At 38.3% G+C, this 24,873-nt stretch overlaps 1 protein-coding gene across 3 annotated transcripts in view; it reads right to left on the bottom strand.

The window, feature by feature from the left end:
* SPIN1 (spindlin 1) overlaps positions 1-24,873 on the bottom strand; it is a 68,638-nt gene that overhangs the window by 27,023 nt on the left and 16,742 nt on the right. For all 3 annotated transcript variants that reach the window (XM_080637859.1, XM_080637860.1, XM_080637861.1), the window contains exon 2: positions 2,797-3,022. In XM_080637859.1, coding sequence (XP_080493985.1) covers positions 2,797-2,848 — 52 coding nt within the window. In that variant the 5' untranslated portion in view covers positions 2,849-3,022. The remainder of the gene's footprint in view (positions 1-2,796; positions 3,023-24,873) is intronic.

Below are 24,873 nucleotides of genomic sequence, written 5' to 3'. Positions count from 1 at the left end.
AGTACTGACCCTTGAGGGACACCAGTCGTTACTGGTTTCCAGCTGGATATTGAGCTGTTTACTGTAACTCTTTAGATGCAGTCATCCAGAACAGGGAGAGCTGCCACCTAAACCACTATGTGACTTCAGCTGGTTGCAGATTTCTCTCCTAGAGATGCTTTTTAAAAAATAACAAAGATCAAACAACTACTATGATCTTAATTTATGTCTCACTGCAACACCTCTTTTACAGCCATCAAAATAATAATTTTATAAACTGATGAACTCAATTACTACATTTGCTACTCTTTTCAAAGGAAGAATTTGACTATCATTAGTGAAAGTACCACTGTGATAAACATTTTGTCCTGCTTGCTCAGTAGCTGCCTTTAAAGGTCCAATGCCCAACCTTCACTACATAGTCTCCTAATGATGCTGCCTGCTGCACTCTTTCCTAACGCATATCCATAAGGAAATAAACAGTAAATAATTCCATATCTTCTCCCATTTTTTTACCCTCCCAAAAAGTACTAAAAACTGTCTAGCCTCGGCTCACCAAATATGATCAGGAGGAGCAGCAGCAATCACAGCAGGGCAGTCAGCAGTTGCCTTCCTCAAGCAAGAATGTAACAGCCAGAGGCTGAAAGCCAGGAACACCCAAGCCTAGGCCACAACTATGCCAAAAGTTGAAGGATGCCAAACGTGTATGATTTATGGGTTGTATTTAAATGACAGTGATACTACATTAACCAAATAAATAAAGACTTCTCAGTTAAGATTAAAAAACTTTACAAAGAAAAAGATAAATTGTAACTTATCTAGGGATACTAAAAAACTCCCCCAAAAATAGCATCTAAGGAAATCTGTGTATCAATTTTAATGACAATTTGGCATGGCATCAGTTATAGCAAAAAATAAACAAATAATAGAAAATGCAACTAAAAAAATTATATACTTATTTGGAAAGAACAAATAGTGAAATTTTCTTCAAGATATTTAAGTAAAATTTCTTAGCTTAGCTTTTTTGGGTTTTGGATTGGGATTTTTTTATTTCTTATTTTCTTTTTTTTTTTTTTTTTTTAAGGAAAAAGAAATTTTTCCACATAATTACCCTTTATGTAAGTTTCATGTTATGACACTGCAAATCTGTGCTGCAGTTTTGTTGTTCGTCACATATCACACTGAAGTTGTTAATTAAAACTATCCTAACAGTTGCCTTAAAAACCTAGTGTCTGCATTCTTTGAACTTTAGCACAGTGCCCAGTTAATGCTTAGCAGTCAACAAGACTTCAGTTAAGTACCCGGTACAAACCTGCTCTCTTGGATTTTCTCTTATAAATACAATTCTACTCCCACACGTATTCTGCTAGTGTCAAGAGGAAGGATGACTCATCAGTTGACAGTGAAAACTCACTGAACCAAATGATTTAGACTTTGTACTGGTTCTTTCCTTTGGAACTATTTATTAAAAATATTTGCCAAAGTTACCTTTGAAATGAGTAAATGTTTCAAATGAGCAGCAAATTAAATATTAATGTAAGCTAATCACAGGTAAAGTTTTGAAAGTTTCCAAAGGGCTTCAGAAAAAAATCCAGAATCAGTTGTTTCAGTTGGCAATGAATTGGAGGAGTATTTGAAAGCGCTAGAGTGGACTATCGTTTGTGTATTTTAAAAGTTAACTGAGCTCTCTCATTTATACATGACATTTGATTGGTTTCTTGAAATAGTTAGAAAGTACCAATTCACAATGGTTGGTGATAGCAAACACGCTACATCACGTGTCTACAAAGACGTAAGCCTCACAGGTCGCTGACTGCTGCTGAAGCAGAAAATAGGAAGGACACTTCCCCCTCACAGAAGTAATTTTAGAGCAGAAAAAAAATACTAAATATACAAAATGATTTACATTGCCCAAGTTCAATAAAAATGAAATAATTAAACAGATGATTGAAGAGTGCTCATCAGCCTTTTCATTCTCAGACTGCTGGTCTGTAGAATTCTTAACCTGCAAATGGTAACTTCTACTCTCTGACACACTGAGGCAGGATGCACAGCCAAAGCAGAGTCTTATCTTAATTTATACAGAACCAAGCATCAATCTACAGGCCAATTCTTCACTGGTCACTTGATGCTTTTTTTGCCTCAATGCTGATAATCCTTACGACAGACCACACAAGAGCAACTGAGATTCATTAGCCCTTCAAGCTGCTAAACTCTGAATAAGCCTACCTAGTCATAAGAGGATGAACACCGACTCATATTTTACATTTGTCTAAATAAAAAATTGCTTTCAAATACCTTGACTAACCTATTTCAGTTTAGAGAGCACACACAGCAGCAACACTATTTGCATTTTTGTGGTGAGATTCTTTTACAATTATTAGCTGATCAGCTTCTATAAAACCATCATGAAGTTTTACTCTAGCTTGTAAATATAAGATGAATGAATTTCTGTTTATGTTCCAGCTCTTCTCAGATGAACAAGAGAAATTCTCCCCTTGATATGCCAACGTAATCCTACAACACTGACGTTTTTACTTTTTAGAACTTCATGTAACTTACAAGCCTAATAAAACTTCAATATTCTATATTAAACACTTCTGTACTTTCGTATTGCTAAATTAAATTTACATATATCCTTTCAATTCACCAGCTGCTGTAACAAAAGTAAATGTTCTTCTACGACATGAATGGCAACATCTTCATAAAACCTTACACATATTAAAAATAAAATAAAATAAAAAAAAATAAATCTATAAAGTAAGAACACTTTTTACTCTCTAAAACCAAACAAAACCACTCAGAAAAATACCTCACCTGCATCAGCTCTGGACCGCTGACCTGGTGATTTTCCAAATGGGGTCTTCATTCATCTGTGTTTAAGTGAGCAGCAAAGCTGCTGGACTAGGGTGAAAATCCAGTTCTTCCCAACTCCCAGGGTATCTTCTTACTCTTGGAAGAAGACAGCTACTTATTAATCCACCATTCAATCATGAATTTGTCCTTCCTCAAACGCAGAAGATGTATTTTCAGTTACAGTACTCTGGGAAAAAAAAGACCCAGATAAAGTATAAGTAATTTGATTTGAGACTTTGTTAAGATGAAAAAATATTTTGTTTAACTCTTAATGCTTGTTTTCATACTCAAAACCAAGTTCCCTCATATTCCATAAATCTGAGAACATTCAGCAAACAGAGCAAATACAGTCAAGAATACAGCAAAACAAATACTAGGGGTGGTGCTTTTCCTTCATACTCATAAGGCAAGTTCTATATCACAAAGTCAACCACTTACAGAAAGGAAAGCCTCTTTAAAAACCACTAAGCTTCGTGCAAGGAAGAATGTTTACTAACTTAGAAGAAACTGTACTACCTTCATCTTAGGTAAAACACAAATCAACTACTTTCATTTATCTGAAATGAAACACTCTCACACCCACTAGCAGAATAACTTTGCTTCACAGAAGTTAAAAAAAAAAAGTCTATTGAAAATATCCAACACAAAAGGTAACAAAACCACCAATTCCATTCCAGTTTTGGAACCTGTTATCCATTTTCATGCAGGGCTTAAAACCAGAGGAATGTCACTAACTAGTGACCCAGCTGAGTGACACAGAAGTGTACCTTATGCTTGTGCCTTACTGCATAAGGGAAGGTACAGGACATGCCTTGAGGTATGGTGAAACTGTTCTGCAGAAAAATGCATTTACATCTCACATTTCTCAATTCCCTCATGAATCACACCCATTAATTTCCAGGAGTGTTAGAGCAGTACAGAGGAGTTGCTATGAAATGACAAGAGGAATATCCTAGGAAAGAATAGCAATAAGGAGACAAACTTTAAGCAATTTGCAGTTTTTAGGAATATTGCTACTATGTCTGGAAGACCTAGCAGACATTCAGTCAGGAATTTGTTAAAATTTGTGAAATTAAAGTTAAAAATTAATTTACAGGAAATTACTAGTTTTTCCACGTCATCTCTTCCAGAAATCTACCAATGTATACATAACAAAGCTAAATGACACCAGGACAACAACAATCAACTCTTAAAAAGCTCCTGAAGATGTAATAGGAAGCAATTAGCTTGCTAACTATTTTACCAGAACAAAACATAAAGAGAGTTTTTTCTACTAAACTCAAAAATATTTTACTATGGATAAAATACATTCATACAGAAAAGTGAGTTCAGAGCACTGCTGTGATTATACTACCATATCAAGTCTCACAGGCACTGCAGAAGTGTACAGGAGAGATCCCATTTTTTCTACCAAGAGAGCTATCAGTTAAGAATCAACTGTAATGTAGTATTATACTATTCTACTTTAAAGACCCATAAGCAAAACAAAAAGAAGGCACAAACCAAACAATAAAAATGCAAAACAACAACAAAAAAAAAAATCCCCAAAACCATAAACCAAAAACTCTCCACAAAACCTCAAACTATGAAAATCCCTCAAAGTTAGAAACTAGCCTACCCTTTTGCAGTAAACCACTGACCTGTTATTCAAGAAGCTTTAAATATTTTATAACATCTGAATTTATTATATACTATTCCCACCCCAATTTGCAATTCATGGAAGAAACAGGAAGTACTATGTAGTTGCACTGATTGTTAAGCAGCTATGTTTATAAAGATTGCCAGTTAACTTTTATTTAATGGTGTGTCCCCAATCATTACTACACTACAAATATGAAGTCATACCTCTAAAAAGGGAAACTAAATCCTAATCCTTTTGAAGTCATAATTCATTTGCTAGCACTTAATGAAGTGTTTCACGGTGCTCTCGGGACCAAAGAACACAAGGTTAATAAAGTAAAAAATCTGATTCAGCAGTTCAAACTGATTTTCTAGAAACTAGGCCAACCTCAGTGAAGATTTTCACTGAAAGCAAATGAAACTTGAGCTTTCCTAAACCTACTATTTTCAATTGAATTTACTTTTCAGTTGCACACTGACGGTTCTGAAGATATTAGAAGGGATAAAACCTATTTTGTGAAAATAAACATATACTTTGAGAACATCTTGACTTTTAAAGAGCAATGACTTTTTCACATGATGAAAAATAAATAAAATCCTGTAAAACTTTGGATTCTTAAACATGATGAATGAGAAACACCATGCTTAATGCCAGCACGCAAATACAGTAAGCTTTTAATATGGAAAAATTATCAAGAAAAAAGAAAACAAACCCAAAAAACCTCACAGAACGCAAAATCTTTCATTACAAAATTTTATTACAAGTCTTCAAGAATGTCATTTTCTACATCAAAGCAGAAAACACAACATGCTTCTGACATACTCAGTAGCAATAAACTATACTGTTATGGAAGAATAGAAACTCCTTGTTTGAATGTACAGAAGATGACTTATGAAACAACAAATTTTTAGGGTAATGCTGCCAAAAGCAGCATATACAACAAAAACCACCCAAGCAGCTTTTCTGAATCCAAAGCAACAGATCCAAAACATGATACAGTAGTCTTTACAGCCTGCCAGTAACTTTCAGAAGAGAAGAGCCACAGCCTACCAGTTAGGCATGGATTTCCTCAACACCTGACAGCACAGGTCACCAGTAGCACAGCTGCAGGTTTCACTTACAGATAGGCATTCTTTTGACTTGTCATCAGCTGCAACTACTCACCAGCCCAGGTGTTGTGCTTGTTAGCTTTTATAAAGCTTCCTAGATCACAGCACATTTACAAAAAAAAAAAAAAGAAGAAGTGGAAACGATATAACTATTTTATCTGATAGTGTTCTAATTATTGTGGAGTATTTCACAGAAGGTTAAGAGACTAAAAATGCAAACCCTATAAACTGTCAATCATACCAGTTTTAATAAGAATGGTATAATCATACTATCAAAGTAGGGAGGAAGACAATATTAAGACAGAAAGAAACCAAAGCTGTGTTATAAAATTGGTTTTGCTGTATAAAAGCAAAAGGAGGAAAAAACAGCATGCACAGTAACACAGCGTTCACTGTGAACCAGCTTAATTGTCTCCATAAACATACTTAAAAACACAAAAATGTTTTAATATGTGCTTTTAACTCCATTTAAAGTAAGCATCACCACCTAAAATAATTCTCTAGCTTAACCTTCAGTTAACATTGATGCTTGTTCTTGCACCAAACTATATGCATTTCACTGCAACAACACAGCACAATGTTGTTTACTGCATTCTAGTGAAAACTTCATGACCCTACTTCTCATGCAAGACGTATGTTAGTAGCACAACTAGTATCATGGTATCACAGTTGTGCTAATACTAATAGTACCAAACCCCAAAAGTGAAGGGCTTTACTTCTAAATAACATATCTAAATTTTACCACCGTGAACACAGAAGGAAATACTATCAGAACATTTGCTGAGGCATTGCTTTTAGGGTAAAAGCTGGGAAGGAGAGAGAGCAGTAACGTGTTGCTTGTACCTCTTAAGATACTGAAATGCAAATTCAGATTGCACAACCCGAGATGCTAACTACAGTCTGGTACATCTTAGGAGCATGTTCCTGCTTCCAGAGCTGCCAGTGGCCAGGCCTGCTGGCACCACCTGGCAGACTCCAACATTTTCACTTTGGTGAGTAAAATACTTTTCTTGCATGCATCTCCCCTGATGAAACTTTGCACCGGCAGTTGTTAGTGGAGGATGAGCACATCACAACAATGTTCTATGGAAGAAGTCATTCTGAAATATAACAAGGAATCTCTTCGACTCATAAGTACTACTTAATTTCCATAACTCCGCTCACAACTGCTAGTATGGGTGTCAGCTGAAGTAGAACAGTGGTTTCAGCACTAACAAGTCAGATGAAGCATGGATGTTTTTTAAACTTCCTAATTCTTACCATATGAACAGAAAGGATCATGCTATGTGAGTCTTCTGCAACCCCTCATGAGAGAAAATCTTAAAGAACAAAGCAGAATAAGAACATATGCCCAGTTTTAGTTTTCGTTACTTCCCACCACCCCAATACAAGCCCCAAATGCTCTCCTATAGTTTAAAAATTCAGCCAAATTCCAAATTTGTTTTGAAGTATCCTACGGGCTCAATCAGCACTTTGGTCACCAAGAGCTCAGGATTTTGTGTGGGTAGCAACATCCGACGTCTGCGAAGAAAGACTGCTGTACATAAAATCTGACCATAAGTGATTTACAGCTGACAACCACAAAGAGCAATGCACTTCAAATATGGATTTATGAGCTGAAAGACCCCAAATGAAGTATTACTCTCCCTCCCCTATGATACTCCGAAGTTTTTTCTCTACCCATAGATGCGTTACATGTCTACAACTGTACAGAAACAAGGAGCACTGGCATGCAATTGTGTGTGCATATATGTGTTGTCACGCATGGAGGGAACACATGCACAATCAATATGATTGATAAAAGTGATCCGTTTATTGTGCTCAAATAATGCATATATACAGTGTCAAATTGCCACGTACACACAGCTTCCCGTAGTGATTGGTTGATATACACAGTATTGGGTACATTCCAGGTGCATTTTCGGTGATTTCCCCTGCTCATATACACATCCTCCCCTCAAGGTCTCTGTTCCTAGTTCACAGACGATTTTTAGCTACAAGGTAGGCCAGCTGGTCTTCTATCTCTATTGGTTAACTTCCAGGATTTTTCCACTGCTGGCAACTGTACACAGCTGGTGTTTTTTCTCACTTTCACAGAATCTGTGCTTAATTAAGCTCAGACATGGGAACATGACCTTTGCTTGCTAACCATGCTTCCACAATTCCCCCTTTTTCCTTTTGAGCAAGCCAGACGGACGCTACACTTTTCTTAAGCATTGACATCACACATCGCAGCATACAACTTGCTATTAATACGAATAAGACTACCGCACATAATATAGTTGCACCTTGTATGAGCAAATCTTTAAGCCATCCAGAAACTCCCCATCCTTTAAAGAGTTTTGTCAGCCAGTCCATCCCTCATCTTTCATTAGTCGCTTGACCCCTTCTTTCAATTGTTGTATACTTTTATAGACTGATTCCGAATGATCTGACAAGTTCATACAGCACATCCCTTCAAACTCTGCGCAACCATGTCCTTGTGCCAACAACAAAAAATCGATTGCTGCTCTATTCTGTAAGGTGGCATGACGAATACTATCGACATCAGTCAAGAGTCCGCTTATAGCAAGTGAAGTAGCATTTGTCTGTCTTGCAAGCCAACAGCCCAGTTTATTCAAAGTACCCAAGCCATAGGCTACACCAGCTCCCGGTAGCAAAAGAGAGGCAGCTAGAATTTGTCCCGGATTCCAAAATCGCACATTATCATCACATTCAGAGGTAAACTGGTGTAGGCTTCTTTTCCTACGAGTGTGACTGCGAATCTTACTTAATATCATTGATGTGTTAGGTGTTTAGTAAGGTTAGTCGTCCTAAACTACAAGGACCTCCATTTAATCTAGAGGGAAGACCTCCCCATGCTCGATCTCCGCAAATAAAAAATACACCAGGAGGTAACATTAAAGGAATATTAAAAGAGCGAGAGCCGTTAGTTGTGGTATAATTACACCAAAGAGTGTGATTACGATAAATAGCACTACTTGCATTAATACTCTGACCATATCGTGTTGTTATAATTAAAATACACACAAGCATCCATTGTGAAGGATCCCAGCAATTCCAATTCTTGAGGTTCTTGAGTAACCTGTGGCAAACGTGCATAGATACCATCCCAATTGTCTACACACTGTTGAGGGTTAATACAGAGTGGTATAGTGAATGGTTCCGGTTTTGGCCACTCATCCAATGGCACTCCAACAAGACACGTAGAAAACGGATTTTCAGGACTTGTTGCTGCAAGGCACAACGTATCTTGCTGCGTGACATTAGCTAAAGCTATCCAAACATTTTGTTTAGGTTGTGAAACTACCCATCCCCCTGCCTGAGATAGGCACAAGATCAGAAAAATCACTCCATAGGACGCCCTCATGGCATCCGTTGTCTTTGCTATTATCTATTTCTTATACTGACAAATCTTTTTAATTATATAAATATGCCTAAAAGCCTTAAGCTCCTCAATGAGTCGCTGCAGAGTAAATATATAATATGCTCAATATAAACTGTCTGTGCTCTCAAATAATTCTACTAGCTGAAAATCTTGAGAGTGAAAATCTTGAGAGTGAAAATCAGATAAAAAATGCCTTAAAGTAACAATAGGGCTTGCTTTACGATGAAACCATTCTCTACACTGGAAACGTAGAGGATTCTGACACAGCCAAGTCTGTCTTAGACGACAGGCTTTGCGGCGAGTGAACTAACAGCGGCCACACCTAAAAATCACAATTGGATCACAAAAGCAGCACTGTTGACAGGGACGGGATAATTCTCGCCGTATTTCGTCTGGAGGCTGTAAAAATAAATGCGGGTGGCCGTGCGCGGGTCCTATCAGTCCTATATTATCTATAGTTAAGTTTATGTTTGCGGCAGTCAGGTTGTTCACTTCCCTAATCAATGGAAGTAGGGAACGGGTTAAGCGCCGCTTCTCTCTCTTCTCGGCTTCGATGGTCATTTGACGAGACATTCATCGCAGGACAAATCCACCTTTACGGCACCCAAAGTGGCCCTGTTGGTGACAGAACACAGGCATAACCACGACCCAAGTACAATAATTCCGCAGGCTCGCACCAGAGGCCTGACTTAGGGTCCCGGTATCGTACTTTAACTGTTTTGTTTACACCCCTATCCTTGGTAGAATGGAAGTGAATACATGCAGAGGGCAATTCAGAATCCCCAAAAATACAAAGATGGTTTAAAACAAATAAGGTTTTAGAAATTCGTTCATAGACATCGATAATATCAGAATATTTACTTAAATATTGTTTGAATGTAGTGTTTGCTCATTCAATAATGGCTTGACCTGTACGGGAATGAGGAATACCTGTAACATGCCGTATTCCCCATTGCTGGAAGAACTTCCTTACCCGCTCACTAGCATATGCTGGACCATTATCAGTTTTAATTGTGGCTGGTACCCCCATAACTGCAAAACAATTAGTAAGATGACGAATAACATGCAAAGCCTTTTCTCCTGATTGGGCAGTGACCCAGATAAATTTGCTGCACATATCAAATGATACACGTAGGTATTTTAACCGGCCAAAGCTATTCTCATGGGTAATATCAATCTGCCATATTTCATTACTTTTAAGACCTCTGGGGTTGACCCCGATGCCAAGTCCCAGACCCACATTAGAGCAGGTGGGACAAGCCCTGACAATGGCTTGAGCCTCAGCATGTGAAATTTGAAATTGCCTTTTCAGCCCTTTGGCATTTTGATGAAAAGTAGCATGAGCCTCACGGGCTAGCACATATTGATCTTGTGGAACCTGTGTCGACCAGTATATCTGATCGTCAACCAATTGATCAGCTATGGCATTCCCTTCTCCCAAGCCATTGTTCCACTTATGGCTTCTAATATGTAAGACAGAATATTCTGCAGTTCTCAGCCTTACTGCCCTTCTCATAAACATTAAAAGCTCAAATAGTCGTTTATTTTGGACCTCCTTAATACGCGCATTTTCGATGCGTAACGCTATTCCTATTGCATAAAGGGAATCAGATATAATGTTTACACGACAGGTAGACCAATGTGCTAAGGACCAAGCAATGGCCCATAACTCTAATGTTTGTAGAGAATCAAATTCTTGACCTGGAACGATTTTGTACTGCCATTGCCCATCTTGCTGCCAGGTAACAGCGGCTCGGCATGATTTCTTTCCAGCATCGGTAAATACAGTTGGAGCATCTTTCAGAGGTCTGGATGATGCGAGTGGTTTGGCTACCCATTTTTGCGAGCCCAACCAGTTTAACAAAGGCATATTCAAGGATTTTGTAGATATCACTGTACTTTCTGATAACAATGCTACTGCTAATGACATAGAGTTCTCCATGAACCATTGTAAAACATCATTTTTCAAGGGTAAATAGATAGTATCGGGTTCAGCCCCTGTCACGGAAACAATCCTATGACGACCTTTAATAATCAGTTCTGCCAAATTTTCGATTTCTGTTTGCAACGTTGTTTTAGGAACCAGTGCTGTGAATAACCATTCCAACACCCGGATCTCTCCCTTTTTCCTTTGTTGAGCAAGGGCTGCAAGCAGCTGTGTTTTCCCACGGAGAATGACGAGATCCACAGGGAGCTGTGGGTCACGCCGATTCACCACAGAAGTAGCAATATGAGCCCCGAGTTCCTGCAGTTTGGCTAACTGCAAAGGGGTAAGAGAAACCGGTGTGCCTGGGTCAGTTCCTTTCAACAAAGGCCGAAAAATTTTGAGGTCATCATTAGAAATCCCTGCGACAGGACGAAGCCACTGCAAGTCACCTAATAATGTTTGCACATCATGCAAGGTACATAACTGTGGATGAAATTAAAGTTTCAATGGCGAGATCATGGACTCAGTAATTGACCACCCCAAATATTTCCAAGGAGATGTTTTTTGAATTTTGTCAGATGCTACCCCTAAACCATATTGCTGCAAATGATTTTGAATGAACTTATACTGTGATTGAGAAAAAGGAGTTTCTTGACAAAACAAGATATCATCCATATAATGATACACAATAGTAAATGGCCACTTTCATCGCAGAAATTGTAAGGCGGCATCAACATATAACTGACATAACGTCAGAGAATTTTTCATGCCCTGTGGAAGTACTGTCCATTCATAGCGTAACGCAGGTGCCTGCTGGTTGATGGATGGAAGGGTAAATGCAAACCGTTGACAGTCATTAGGATGTAAAGCAATATTAAAAAAGCAGTCCTTTAAATCGATGACAAGAACAAACCAATTTTCAGGTAACATTGAGGGTAAAGGGAGACCTGGTTGCAGGGCACCCATAGCCTGCATTTGATCATTTACTGCCCGTAAATCATGCAGCAAACGAAACTTTCTCGATTTCTTTTTTATGAGAAAAATAGGAGTATTCCAAGGGCTGGTAGAAGGACGAAAGTGTCCCTGTCGCAACTGCTCTTCGACTAGCGCATGTGCTTGTTGTAGACTTTCCCTCTCGAGCAGCCACTGCTCAATCCATACAGGGTTGTCACTCAGCCAGATCAAGGGGATTGGGAAAGTCCATGCAGAGGCCGCTATTAAAAAACCCTGTTCAGTAGTTAAACGGGCTCCGATTTGAGCAAGTACATCTCGACCAAGGAGCACAGACACTCCGGCTGGCAGCGGCATAAGAGTTATTATTGCAGTAACGGTATTACCATCTATAGTCAGTTGTATCGGTGGACTCTTATATACCGATTGTGATCCCCCCACACCTTCCACCTTACCAGCACTGGCTGTTAAAGGCCACTCTGTGGGCCAGTGTCATAAAGCAAGTACAGTTATATCTGCTCCCGAATCCAGAAGAGCCCATACAGTACAGGACCTATTCTTATGGATTAGAGTAACAGAAATTTCTGGCCGTGAATCTAAGGCGACGGAAAACAACGCAAGTTGCCCAGTGGATCCAAAGCCTGCTTGTCCTCGGAAGCTCATAGTTTGACTCGTTATCATCTGAGTCATAAGTATCAATTGAGCAATTTTACTATTTTTTGGAATCAATATCGGTGGAAAGTCTGTTTTAACCATAATCTTAATTTCTCCTGTATAGTCGGCATCAATTAGACCAGGGACAATTAAAAGTCCTTTTAAAGCGGCGGAGGAACGTCCTAACAAAAGTGCTCCCACCGCTTGCCCATTTATTCTTAAGGGACCATACACTCCAGTAGGAACCGGCTGAACACTTTTATGAAATAAAGTGATTTCTACTGTGGATGCCAAGTCCACTCCGAGGCTGCCGCTGGTGGCTGGCTGCAAGGCGATAAGACTGGCTTGCAGTGTCTGTGGCTGACAAGTGGCTGTGGTTAGCTGAATCGGACCTGCTCTTGTGGTCTTCGCGCGGTGGGTCTTTGCGCTCGCCGGATAGTTTCCCGACCTCGCCTTCTGCCGGAGGCAAGTAGCCAGACAATGGTTATCAAGCTGACAGTTTGGACACCAAACGACTGCGGAGCATTCCCTTTTTAAATGCCCGTTTTGTCCACAGCGAAAACAGCGCAGACCCCTTTTCAAATTCAAATTTTGATTAGGTCTCTGCAATGGTGTCAAAGCTGCTAAAACCTTATCGCCTAGGGAATGGACTGCACCTACTAATAGGGCTTGATGCCCCACAGGTACGCGGGACATTCGTTCTAGCATTTCTGCGATAGAAGCATTTGCAGGAAGTTGAATGAGAATCTGTCTTGTAGTATCATTACAATTTTGAAGTGCACATTGTCTTAAAAGTGCGCCCTTCATATACTCAGGTAAATTGTGAGTTTTTGAAATAGCATTTGCGATACGATCTAAGAATTCACTAAACGGTTCATTTCTACCCTGAATTATCTTTAAGTAGGCAGGTTCAGCATTTGAATCCCTAATCCTTAACAGTGCCTTCATTGCCGTCTGCATAGATTCTTTTAGTAAATCTGGCCCCATTCTAGCTTGTGCCTCTTTATTAGCCCAAGCACCTATTCCCATAAGGTGCTGCAATGTTACTCCTGCTAATGGGTTGTTGGCTCCTCTCTGTATGTCACAAACTTATTGACACTCTTCCTGCCAGTACATATTAAATAGGAGCAACTGCAACGGTGTCAAAATTAACTTTGCTACACTTTTGGTATCTTCGATAAGTAATAATCCAGAACCCCAAATATAATTTAGCGTTTGTTTCGCAGGCTCTGGCTGTATACCAGAATCTGCGACTGTTTGGCGCAGCTGACTTAATAATTTTCAACTAAGGGGTGTAATATTAACATCAAGTCCACCCTGCGCATTGGGAGTATACAGAACTGGAAAAGCATTTGTTGCCTGCAATTCTCGAGCCCCATCATAATCTTCATCCCGAACAGCCTCCTCATAAATGGTTTCCCAATTTATTCCTTGAGTCTGATTCTTACCCCTAATATCAGAGGAGCAAGTTGCGGTACTTGCAACTGCTTCCTCCCTTAACGAGTCAGTAGGTCTGGGGTCTGGGGGAGCAGAAAGCTCCGCAGTGGCTACCGAGTTAGATAAGCATGGAAGGTGGGGTAAATGAATACAAGACACAGATGGAGGCAAAGGAATATCTGTGCTACCAAATGCTATAGCCCCAGGGGGATCAGAATTTTCTGCCGGAGGTTCGTTATTCAGTTTCTCTTTAGCTACAGCAGCGATACGTTGTTCAGTGGCATATTTTTGGATACACTGTATAACGCACCTCCAATCCTTTGCCAATTTACGCGCCTGTTTGTTATCATCTATAACCTGTTCCCAAAGTACATCACCAAATTTCCTCCACTCCGCTACTTCAAATATTTTATCAGGATCATGAAAACACCCCACACTTTTCCCGTAATCGAGGAGTGCAGTAAGCCCTTTCCCTAAGTCTATCTCTTTCCCTATACCTCGCTTCTCTAAGAAGCACTTAAACAGATCAAAGGCTGCTTGTCTTTCCATTATTCACTACTCTCTCTTTTTAAGCTTTGGTACCAATGCAGCTCACCAGCAAGCAGGTCAACTCAGCGGGCGGCGGAGGCTCCCTTTCTCGTCCTCCAGGCTCAGAGGCTCCTCTTCTTTTTTCTTTCAGGATTGACTTCTTTCTCTTCTCCGGGCTTTACGTTAGGACTTCTTCACTGTCCGATTCTTCTTTTACCGTTTTACGTCGGCACTTCTTCACTGTCCGACTCTCCTTTTACGAGAGGCTCCTCTTCTTTCAGGATTGGCCTCTTTTTTCTTCTTTTACTGCCCATCCTCTGCTCGGCATTTTCGACCAGCAAAACCAAGCATCTTTTCTTCTTTCAGCCCTCCGGATGCTGCTTCTCCGGTGCTTCCCCGCTCCGTGTGCAACTCTCCCAGCCACTACAGGTACCCGGGTTCCCTCAGTTGGTCCCTTGTTCGGGCGCCAATTTGTTGTCACGCACGGAGGGAACACAAGCACAATCAATATGATTGATAAAAGTGATCCGTTTATTGTGCTCAAATAATGCATATATATAGTGTCAAATTGCCATTTACACACAGCTTCCCGTAGTGATTGGTTGATATACACAGTATTGGGTACATTCCAGGTGCATTTTCGGTGATTTCCCCTGCTCATATACACATCCTCCTCTCAAGGTCTCTGTTCCTAGTTCACAGACGATTTTTAGCTACAAGGTTGGCCAGCTGGTCTTCTATCTCTATTGGTTAATTTCCAGGGTTTTTCCACTGCTGGCAACTGTACACAGCTGGTGTTTTTTCTCACTTTCACAGAATCTGTGCTTAATTAAGCTCAGACATGGGAACATGACCTTTGCTTGCTAACCATGCTTCCACATATATGCACACACAAAACCATGTGTATTTGAGTGGATGGGGCTCTGAGCAACCAGACTTAGCGAAAGATGTCCCTGTCCATGGTGGGGCGGGGAGCCTGGACTAGGTGATCTTTAAAGATTCCTTCCTACACAAAACACACTCTGATTCTATGACAGATACAAAAATATAAATAAAATTTTAAGCTACCTTCACATTACAATGTATAGTGATGAAAAGGGAGATTATTCAGCAGAAGACTGAAAGAATCTGAATTTGTGCAAACTATCTCTTGTTAACAGGGTGTCTATTCAAGTGACTTTTGTTGAGAATGGGACTACAAATACTGTACGGTTTCTGCCAAAGAGGAAGCAACACTGGGGTACACTTGAATACTAGGGATAAGACTATGATACTTCATGAAGACTCTGGAATTTAATACAGATGTTTTTTAACCTTTTAGCAAACTCCTGTATCTTAAGTGTTTTAATAATACAGAATAGATGAGACAGAACACTGGAGTTTCTATTTATAATTTATTAAAATCTTTTAGCATAAAAAAAAAAAAGGACATACTCTTTACCATAACAACAGTGGTTTGCTGGAAAGTTCTGAAGACAAGAACTTCACATTACAGCATTAAACCAGGTAAGCTGATGTAATGTAGGAATCTTTAAAAACCTGAAAACACTAGAGTAGAACATCTATCAACAGGAATATTATATTGAAAAATTATCCCAGTGGTTTGGACATAGACTGGTAGCTTTACAAAATATTTATTCTGAAAGAGTAGTTTCCTGTCTTAGGCAACAGCCTGAACAAGTTACGTCTAAACCATCTTACAGCAAATGTCCTTACCATAGCTTTACTTCAGTTGGGAGTATTTCGGGTGAAATGTGCATTATATTTTATTGCTTTTTTAAATTAACTTCATTAAGTTGAAGCATTACTATAGTTTTACAAGAAAACACACAAATGTTAATGCTCAGAAACTGCATTCGAAATTCTTACACACAAATAAAAGGAAAGAACAGTGAAAAAAATCCTGAAAGTATACTTTTCAATGCTTCCCATCCATGTGTCATGGTTTAACCCTAGCCAGCAAATTGGGTTTTTACTTCTGAATTAACAAAATTTAGCTGTTAGTAAGACAACAGCGTAGCTTGCTCTTTATTACTCCTGTATTTTCCTCCTGACATACAACATGAAAGCAGCCTGTCTCATTTAATGCAATTTACCTTTTGAAAAAACTTATTTCTGCAACAGATGTAATCTGAAATAAACTTTTGACAGTGTATAATTCAGCTATTCTGTAAATGCAATTCATTAGAATGGTATTTTAAACAAACTTGCTTATCTTTCTTAATTTCAGGGACTTAATGACCACCCTTCCCAGCATCAGAGTATTATCTTGCAAGACTAATTTTCACACTAGAGTTCTAAATTATAATAAAAGCACAAGTAAAGAAAGCAGAAGACCACAGGATTCCCAGCCCCCATGTCAGGATGCACCTACCTCTGTATTTAAAAAAAAAAAAATCAACCAACCAAAAAAACAACAAAAAAGCCCCACAAACCAACCAAAAAACAAAACCAACCAACCAACCAAAAAAAACCAAAAAAACCAAACAAAATCTTATAGGTTAAATGCTAAAACATGTTTTTCCTCCAAAAGCCTGTTTATGAGTTTCTGCCTTGTCTGCATTACCCTTACACTTACATAAATAGTTACTGTGGGAGATGTAAGGTTCAGAAATTGTGTTCTCTTCTGCATTACAGCAATTGCCTGGAACACGCACACACGCAAGTATGATCATTCACTTTCTATGGAAAAACACCCAAACAGAAAAGCAAAACCCAGGGTAATGACATTTGACATTACCATCCTGAACAGCTGCTCTAAATTACAAGAACACACCACATCCCATTCAGACATATTCTACTGGCATCTGCTCCTTGAAAAGCCCTGGATTATTGGAAGAAAGATAAATTTCAGGAAATTAATTCGAAGCACCCTACAATGAAGAGAAGGGTATTTGTCTTATACATTCATAAAGTACACTTTGCATTCTTAAATACAAGCCAAAGGTGAAAAACAACTGTTAAGCAGTGAGATTTCCCAAATATTTTCCAGCTTAAGACAACAGTTGATGAATCTGACTAATGCTACATCAACTAAATTGATTGTTAAAGTTTATTAAGCACTAAAGGAGGCAAAATCTCTCCACACAGTAGGAGCTACTTTTTTAAAAAGTTTATGTATCTAGAATGAAACATCTACTTTTTAGAAACACACCACCATAGCACTTTCTCAACTGTGTTTAAAACCTACTGCAGTTGAGAGATTATTTCAGACTGCTGAACTACAAATTACAGTGATGTCACCTCTGTAATTTGACTGACATCAATCCTCTAACTATATTCATATTTTAAGCTAGCCCTCAGCATATAGTACAAACTCCATATCCAAAATTAATATGGGATTCTGGCCTTGAAAAGTAAGTCTTCACAAGTGGCATACCATAGTATAGTTCCAAGGACTTCCCCATGAAATGCACTGCATTTACACATACTAAAGATTTTACTTAGTGGGCCACAAGTGGAAGTGGAGAGCAAATAAACCGTTCTAGACAAACTACCAGAGATGACTCAACTAGCAGGTCAGCCATTAGCCTGGCAGAGACTAATAGCTATCTGAACATCTGAACAGTGAAGAGATGTGTCTCAGCTACATTTCAATTTACCTTTTTTTTCCAATAGATTAAAGCTATTACAGATAGCTAGTAGTAACTTTTGACCGTAACAGCAACCAAAAATTAGGTGCATATTCCATAGTGCAGCCTCTATACCCTTTATATTACTTTTTCCCTCCTTCTCTCTCAGTTCCTTCCCATTAATCTTCATATAATCTTCATCTGTTTGCACAATATCGTTGTTTTCATCTGCCATTGGGATACCCCTTAGAGAAAATACCTGGCTTCCTCCCTTTACAGCACCTTTTATGTGGATGATACAGAACTGGTATTTGGCTTCAGGGTTACAAAGTCCTAGGCTGTACAAGTCTAGTTTTTCTTTTTACTCTCCAGTGGGGCATGAAAAAAAAACCCTTTAAAACAAGTTGTCCAAAGATTCTTAGCAAACAAAAGCAGAAGTTGAAGCCTGGTCCATCAGAGACCTGAAGTATCTTCTACAGTTTCCTAAACATAAAACTTAGGAATCTCGACAATGTATGTCCAATTTATTGTCCAATTCTCCAATATATGTCCAAGTAGTTCAAGAAATCACTGTGAGAGAAAGTTTAAAGTGCAGCTATGATAGTGAAACCCTATTCTAGAAGTCTACAGAGCTATGAGATCAATGTATAGTCTTCCCATAACAAGATTTATTTTCTAGTATGAAATTAAGATCGCAGTATAAGAATAAAGAATTAAGGGTAAAATTGATCAGAAGTGCCCTAACTGTTAACAAGTGAGCCACATCTATTTTCTTGCTGACTTCAGAAAGTCAGAGGACTACTTCCAGAGAACATCATAATTTCTTAATGTCTAGTCAAGTGCTACACAGAATTAGCAGCTACCCTACTCATCCAGCAGTTATGAAATTGAAATGGTTACTCTGCCACTTCATATAAAAAGTCCTTTGAATGGTCTCAGAGATTCCACATTATGTCTCTGTGTCATCAAGACTTCATGCAGCAGCAAAATGTAATTGCCAAGTAATTAAGAGTGACAACTTTGGCACCAATATTAGGTTTTATAACCAAACTTAATCACTTGGGTTTTATCAGAATCACTTGATACATTCAAAATTTCCTAAATATGTGTCTTCAGATTCTTTTAGCAGAGTTAAGAACTGTTAAGTGAAAGAGAAAGTGGGAACAAGAGCCCCAGGAAATAAATTTTTGATCAAGCAAATATGCTAGAGAAGCCTGCTTCGCAACATATTACATGTAAGTTTTCTCTTGATCTTATTGCAGCAAATTCTGTGCTATTAAGAACACTGTAAAAAGAACCTACGATCAAATTACAGAACTGCAATCTGAACTGTTAGAGCCCAAGCTATTGAAACTCCAAGATAACAATGGAACTAAGGTTCAATTTTAGATGTCCTATTTCAGAGCAATTAAAAAAATGTACTCAAAAAACATGCAAACTAAACACAACGTAAAGATCAGCATATAATATGGCACATCCTGAAAACAATCTAAAATATTCAAACCTTATCTAAAAATTAAAGCACAATTTAGAAATTAAACCCTGGAAATACCGAATTTAAATTAAACTTTCTTTTTTCATAAATACAGTGCTTGGTAAGATAAAAAATGGCTTCCAAATTACTTTTGTTTTTTTAAAAGACTCATTATAAAGAACTCTTGGAAAATTTTCTGTTACTCTAATGCATGTAAATCATCATGAACTTTCCCTCCAGTAGGATCCTTGGAACTTGCAATACTACACAGCTATTTAGTAAGAAAGTTAACCAAATATTAAAGGCAAAGTCATGCACCTGTTACATCAGCTTCAGTCTCATCACATACGTCTACCTTTATAAAAACACAATTCTTTTCATGTTCTTTAGAGTTCTGTTTTTCGTGCATTTCACAACATTTTAAGTACATGGATAATAACTGTTCTAGAGCTAAGCCTTAACGTGTGCACAACAGAAATGACTATTAATACTGCACATATACATTCAAGCACTTCGATTGAGGGTATCATTTAAGAAGTCTGTGCTGCTGTTGACACCTAGCTTGCATGGCTCTACCCGCATTTATTACATATCAGTGACACTTTCAGTTTGGCTAGGTCTCTACCTGTCAATATCACGTGTCACTTTACCATAGTTTCTGAAGATATATGCCACTCCACAATACTGAATTAAAGCAAACCAAGAAATTTTTCACTTCTTTCTAAACTTTGTACTTACACTCTTTCTGCATTATCTTTGTCTCCGACTTCAGCCTCCAGTATTCCTTGCACTTATGTAACTCGTTTTACCATTGCTTTATAGAAAAATTCCTCCAGTCATTTGACAATGACCAGTTCAATCTGCTGCTCAACTTTTTACATAGTTCCTCATACCAATACTCTCTTGGGATCACTGCAGCATTTTTTCTGTCCTAGCCTGTTTGCAAACTAGCTGCAGTTCATCCTTCTCTCTGGTTTCTCATTTCTCACTGAGGGCTAGTTGTTACAAAAAAACCTTTTAGCCATCACCTCTGAAAAACTGCATTTCAGCCAATAACAAAATCATTTTTCAAAAAGCATAAAGCAGAACACAGAATACAAACAGAAGAAGTCTCACTGGTTGTCTTCAGCAGCACAAATGACACACTACCAAATTACAGCTGCAATGCTATCCAGCCCACACAATGCTGGAAAGAAAGAAAACATATGCGGGGACTTGGGGAGCTCTGCTGCCAAACCCCAGTGGGTTTTTGCTAAATATGCATGAACAGGAATTGCTCACTGCTTACTTGTTCAGAGTTAAGGTTTTTATTAGCAGTTCACTAGGGATTTTTTCTTCGTAAAAAACACACTATGTCCTTATCAAAGATATATATAGTCTTTGTACTCTTCAGTTTCACCTCTCTGACCTAAAGGTTAAACTATTGGCTCAAGAAGGGTACAGTTTCTTTCTGCGGGGAAAAACCCAACCCTATTTTTCATAATTATACCATGATGAAGACAATTAAGCGATTTTGATTGAAGTTTTATTAGAAGTTTATTCCAAAGAGCTTAAAGCATACATCCAGAATAAGAGATATGAGTCCTAATGGCTCATCTCAGGCAGTCAACAGCAACTGAGCACAAGGCCTTCTGAATTTGAAGGTGAGCAGCCTTCAGCATAAACAGAATCATGGGCAGACTCACAGCACCACATACCCCAGTACCAGAGAATTCTTACATGGCTTCTTTAGAAGCATTTCCCAACTACACAAACATGCCACTAGTCCAAAATGCAATAAAAGGAAACCATTTTTAATACCTAATCTTACACCAATGTATTCTGAACCAGCTCTTACACACTTCTATTAGAGGATGGATGTTTCTTCACGAAGTTTTAGAACCAGTGGTCCCTTTGCACCTTCCACCCAATGATCTCTCATTTACAATTATACTCATTAGGCCATTCAAATTAGTAAAAAGCCTATAGCAGAAATTAAGTTGATCAGCTATATCAATGAAAAGCTAAAGGTGAATATGCTTTTTCACATATTGGGAGCTCTTAGTTCACACTCATTGCAGTGAAGTACTGAATCTTCATTAATGTATCACATTTATCAGAAAACTAACTGGTATTTGACAAGTCAAATAATTGTAAATATTCAGCAATTTTAGCCAGCCAACAGCAAAATACAGGGCACATATAAGCAAGCAGACTGCAATTTCTTATTTTTTGAGAAAATGTTTCTTTTAAAATATTATTTAAGCTATCCGAACTATTGCCTTTGTACTTTAAATGAGAACACTATTTTTCCATTATAATACATAAAACTCAATACTTCATGCCCTGACTTCACTAGCCTTTCTACCTTGATGGGTGAATATGCAACTGAAAACAGATGATTTTACTCACCATTCAGCAACAAACTTTTAGAAAGATAGCTAATGAAAACTAGCACTGATCAGAATGCATTTCAGGCATGTGCATCCATGCATACATAACTGTACAGCTAGAGAGAGAACTACACTGATTAACTGCAGTGACCTCTTCACCTTTCTGTGTTTAGAACAGCTCTAAACACAGAAAGAACTTTACTACTATAGCTGAACACAAAACACAATTATCACATTTGACACATAAGCACTTTCCTTACATAAGCAAATGACAGTCTTGAGAATGAGCAACATGACTGACATTTCTAGAGACAGAACAAAGTTTTCCTACTTTATTGTTATTAAAGTCAGTAAACTAATTAAGTAACAGTTATAGATCTACAGGAAATCCATGCCTGTTCCATCTACACAAGGAGAAGTTTCCCTTTTACAGGAGGCAATCACGTAATATTGTTCTTTCTGACCTGCTTACTATTCATCACTTTGTTCAAACAGTGTAAGTATGTAAGTATATGATTATTAACCACACAACAGTTTCTCCCCTGTTTTCTGCAGCTAAAGAAGCTTTCAGAGAAGGTACGGTTCTCATTTACAGTTTTATTACTTCCAATAGTACCTTCTATCACAATTAAGAGATGACTTCCTACTCTACACGGTGTGCAACCCGTGACAACAAAACTGCTGGTATTAAAAATGCTTCAAATCTTTGTCAATATTCTTTTAGGGGCCAAATACTCCAGCTGCGAACAACGCACTGAAAGTTTGGCCCAATTTTTCAGCAACTCAGCATCTCTCTCTCGTGCTGTTTTTAACAGCATCTAAGTATTGCAAAATCCGTTTCAAGCTTCTCTACAAATACAGCTGTATCTAGAAGGCCTTCAGAAGCACAAGTATTCCTCATGGTAACTAGTTCCACCAGCAATGACTGGAATCGTTGATTTAAAAAAAAAAAAAAATTATTGTAATTCAGCCTCAGACATGTGAGTTGTACCTCCCCACAAAACAGTCATACATAAGGTTGAGCTTTCCTAGCCCTCTAAAACAAGAGGGGTTTTTTTTCTAGGTTTTAATGTCAACGCTGAAAGGTTCTCCAAATCACCCATTACAACTCCCAACTTAGGCAATCATATACCTTTAAACTCTCCATTTATATTACATTTAAAATCTTTCCAGCTGTAAAGATGGCTAAGAATGACATGCTAAGAATGATTTATCAGAACTTTCCAGACATGTGACCCATTATGTCTTCAAGAATCTTCTACAGCTGAAGAAACTAACCTTCCTAACAAAAAATATCTCTCAGTGTGCACTACAATTTATTTCTTATACTTACAGGTCCTATATTAGTGTTTGTTGGTTTTTTTATCTGAAGGCCAGATGATTGGAAAAAAAAGAAAAAAATTATCCTCAATCTCTGTTCTTGATATAACTCCCTCACAATCCTTGACTGTATTTAGAGAAACAATTCTAAGATACTACATACTTTCCTCTCTCAAAATTCACAATTGTAAGCAATTACAGATCCTTATGGGCAAAAATAGTGCAATTTTTTTTTTTTTTAAACCACAAGTAAATAATGATGAAGTAATGACAAGTTTCCACATAAGCAATCTGGTACATACAAACACATGAAAACATTACAAGTGTCTGTAACTCAATACCTGCATCATGTACACAAGACAAAAAAAGTTAACCCAATGAGCTTCAACAGCAAGAAATCTGCCATTTTGCCCTCACAAACTTTTAAATGGCAGTCATTGACTGGACACCTCTCAACCCTTAGGTCACAATGAAATGTGGCTTATTAGAACTAATGCGCAAAACAATCACAGATGTGGGACAATTCACTATAGGTTTTTCAAAATCTGTTTCCTAAACAGTGGTAAAAGATTGGCAGTTACCTGAAGCTAATGTAAGCTCAACAGAAAGTAAGGGCTCTCTATATATAACTGTAGACAAATTTGCATCATTCCAACTCATTTAGTGACTCATGCTGTTTAAACTGTTCAGAGAAGAACTCCAAACAAACTGGAGAAAGACTCACCCTTTGGCACGACAGAAAGTGGAAACCCCCCCCAAAAAAAGTAATTAGAAATATTCTCCTTCAGCAAGATCTGTGAATATTTAATTGTCAAGAAAACATTCTAGCATAGCTTCACAACAATCTTTCAACTTGCAACCTTATTTATGTATCAGGGATAGGAGTCACTGAAGTGAAAGCAACACAAAAAACATTTTTGTATTTAGTTTTATGTTGGGTATAACCAGCAAATTAATGCAGTTCCCTGAACTTTAGGAACTTGCATAGCATGTAGCCTCTGCCACACCTGCATGCATATGATACACTGAGTGATTTTTGCAATAGCTATGGAAGTGCAGATATGTAACACTGACTCCTCCTCCCCCCCCGATGCTACCAAATAAGCTAGTCAAAGGCTAGCTAGTTTTTTCATTTGTGGAATTAAAAAAAAGAAATTGATAAAGAAGAACAAAGAGGATGACTAACTTTGCTTTTGTAAGAAGGTGTACTTTTACTACATTTTTCATCCTTCACTTTTCATATAAAAGGCAGCAAGAAGTTTCATTAGTGGATACACTGTGCAGACCAATACTGTTTAACTAGCTCACCTCTGTTCAGAGGCTTTTAAAGTTCTTCACCTTCCCCTGATGAACGGACAGGTGTGCCTTCAATAGATGATCATCTCAGCTGGTCCAGCTCAACAGATGAAGGATTCTCCCATTGCTTGGGTCTTTGAATGAACCGGAAACAGTTTGGGAAACTCTGGTCAAAGCCTTCTTCACTATGTTTAGTAATTTGCAGCTATGTATGTTCCTGGAGTTCTTCAGACAAAAAAAAAAAAAGGCCAGGAAACACCTATAACCCACAACTAAAGGAACTGTACATCAGTGGTTACGGAATTTGCCTCCAAAGAGCACTGATCTGTAAGTAATAAACCTCAAGTCATATGGGCTGATTAGAAGTAAGTGACAGTGATAGCACTACA

This window comes from Psittacula echo (assembly GCF_963264785.1).
Source record: "Psittacula echo genome assembly, chromosome: Z".
Taxonomy (NCBI): domain Eukaryota; kingdom Metazoa; phylum Chordata; class Aves; order Psittaciformes; family Psittacidae; genus Psittacula; species Psittacula echo.
The sequence above is the reverse complement of the archived record's forward strand: the minus strand, read 5'-3'. Positions and strand labels throughout refer to the sequence as shown.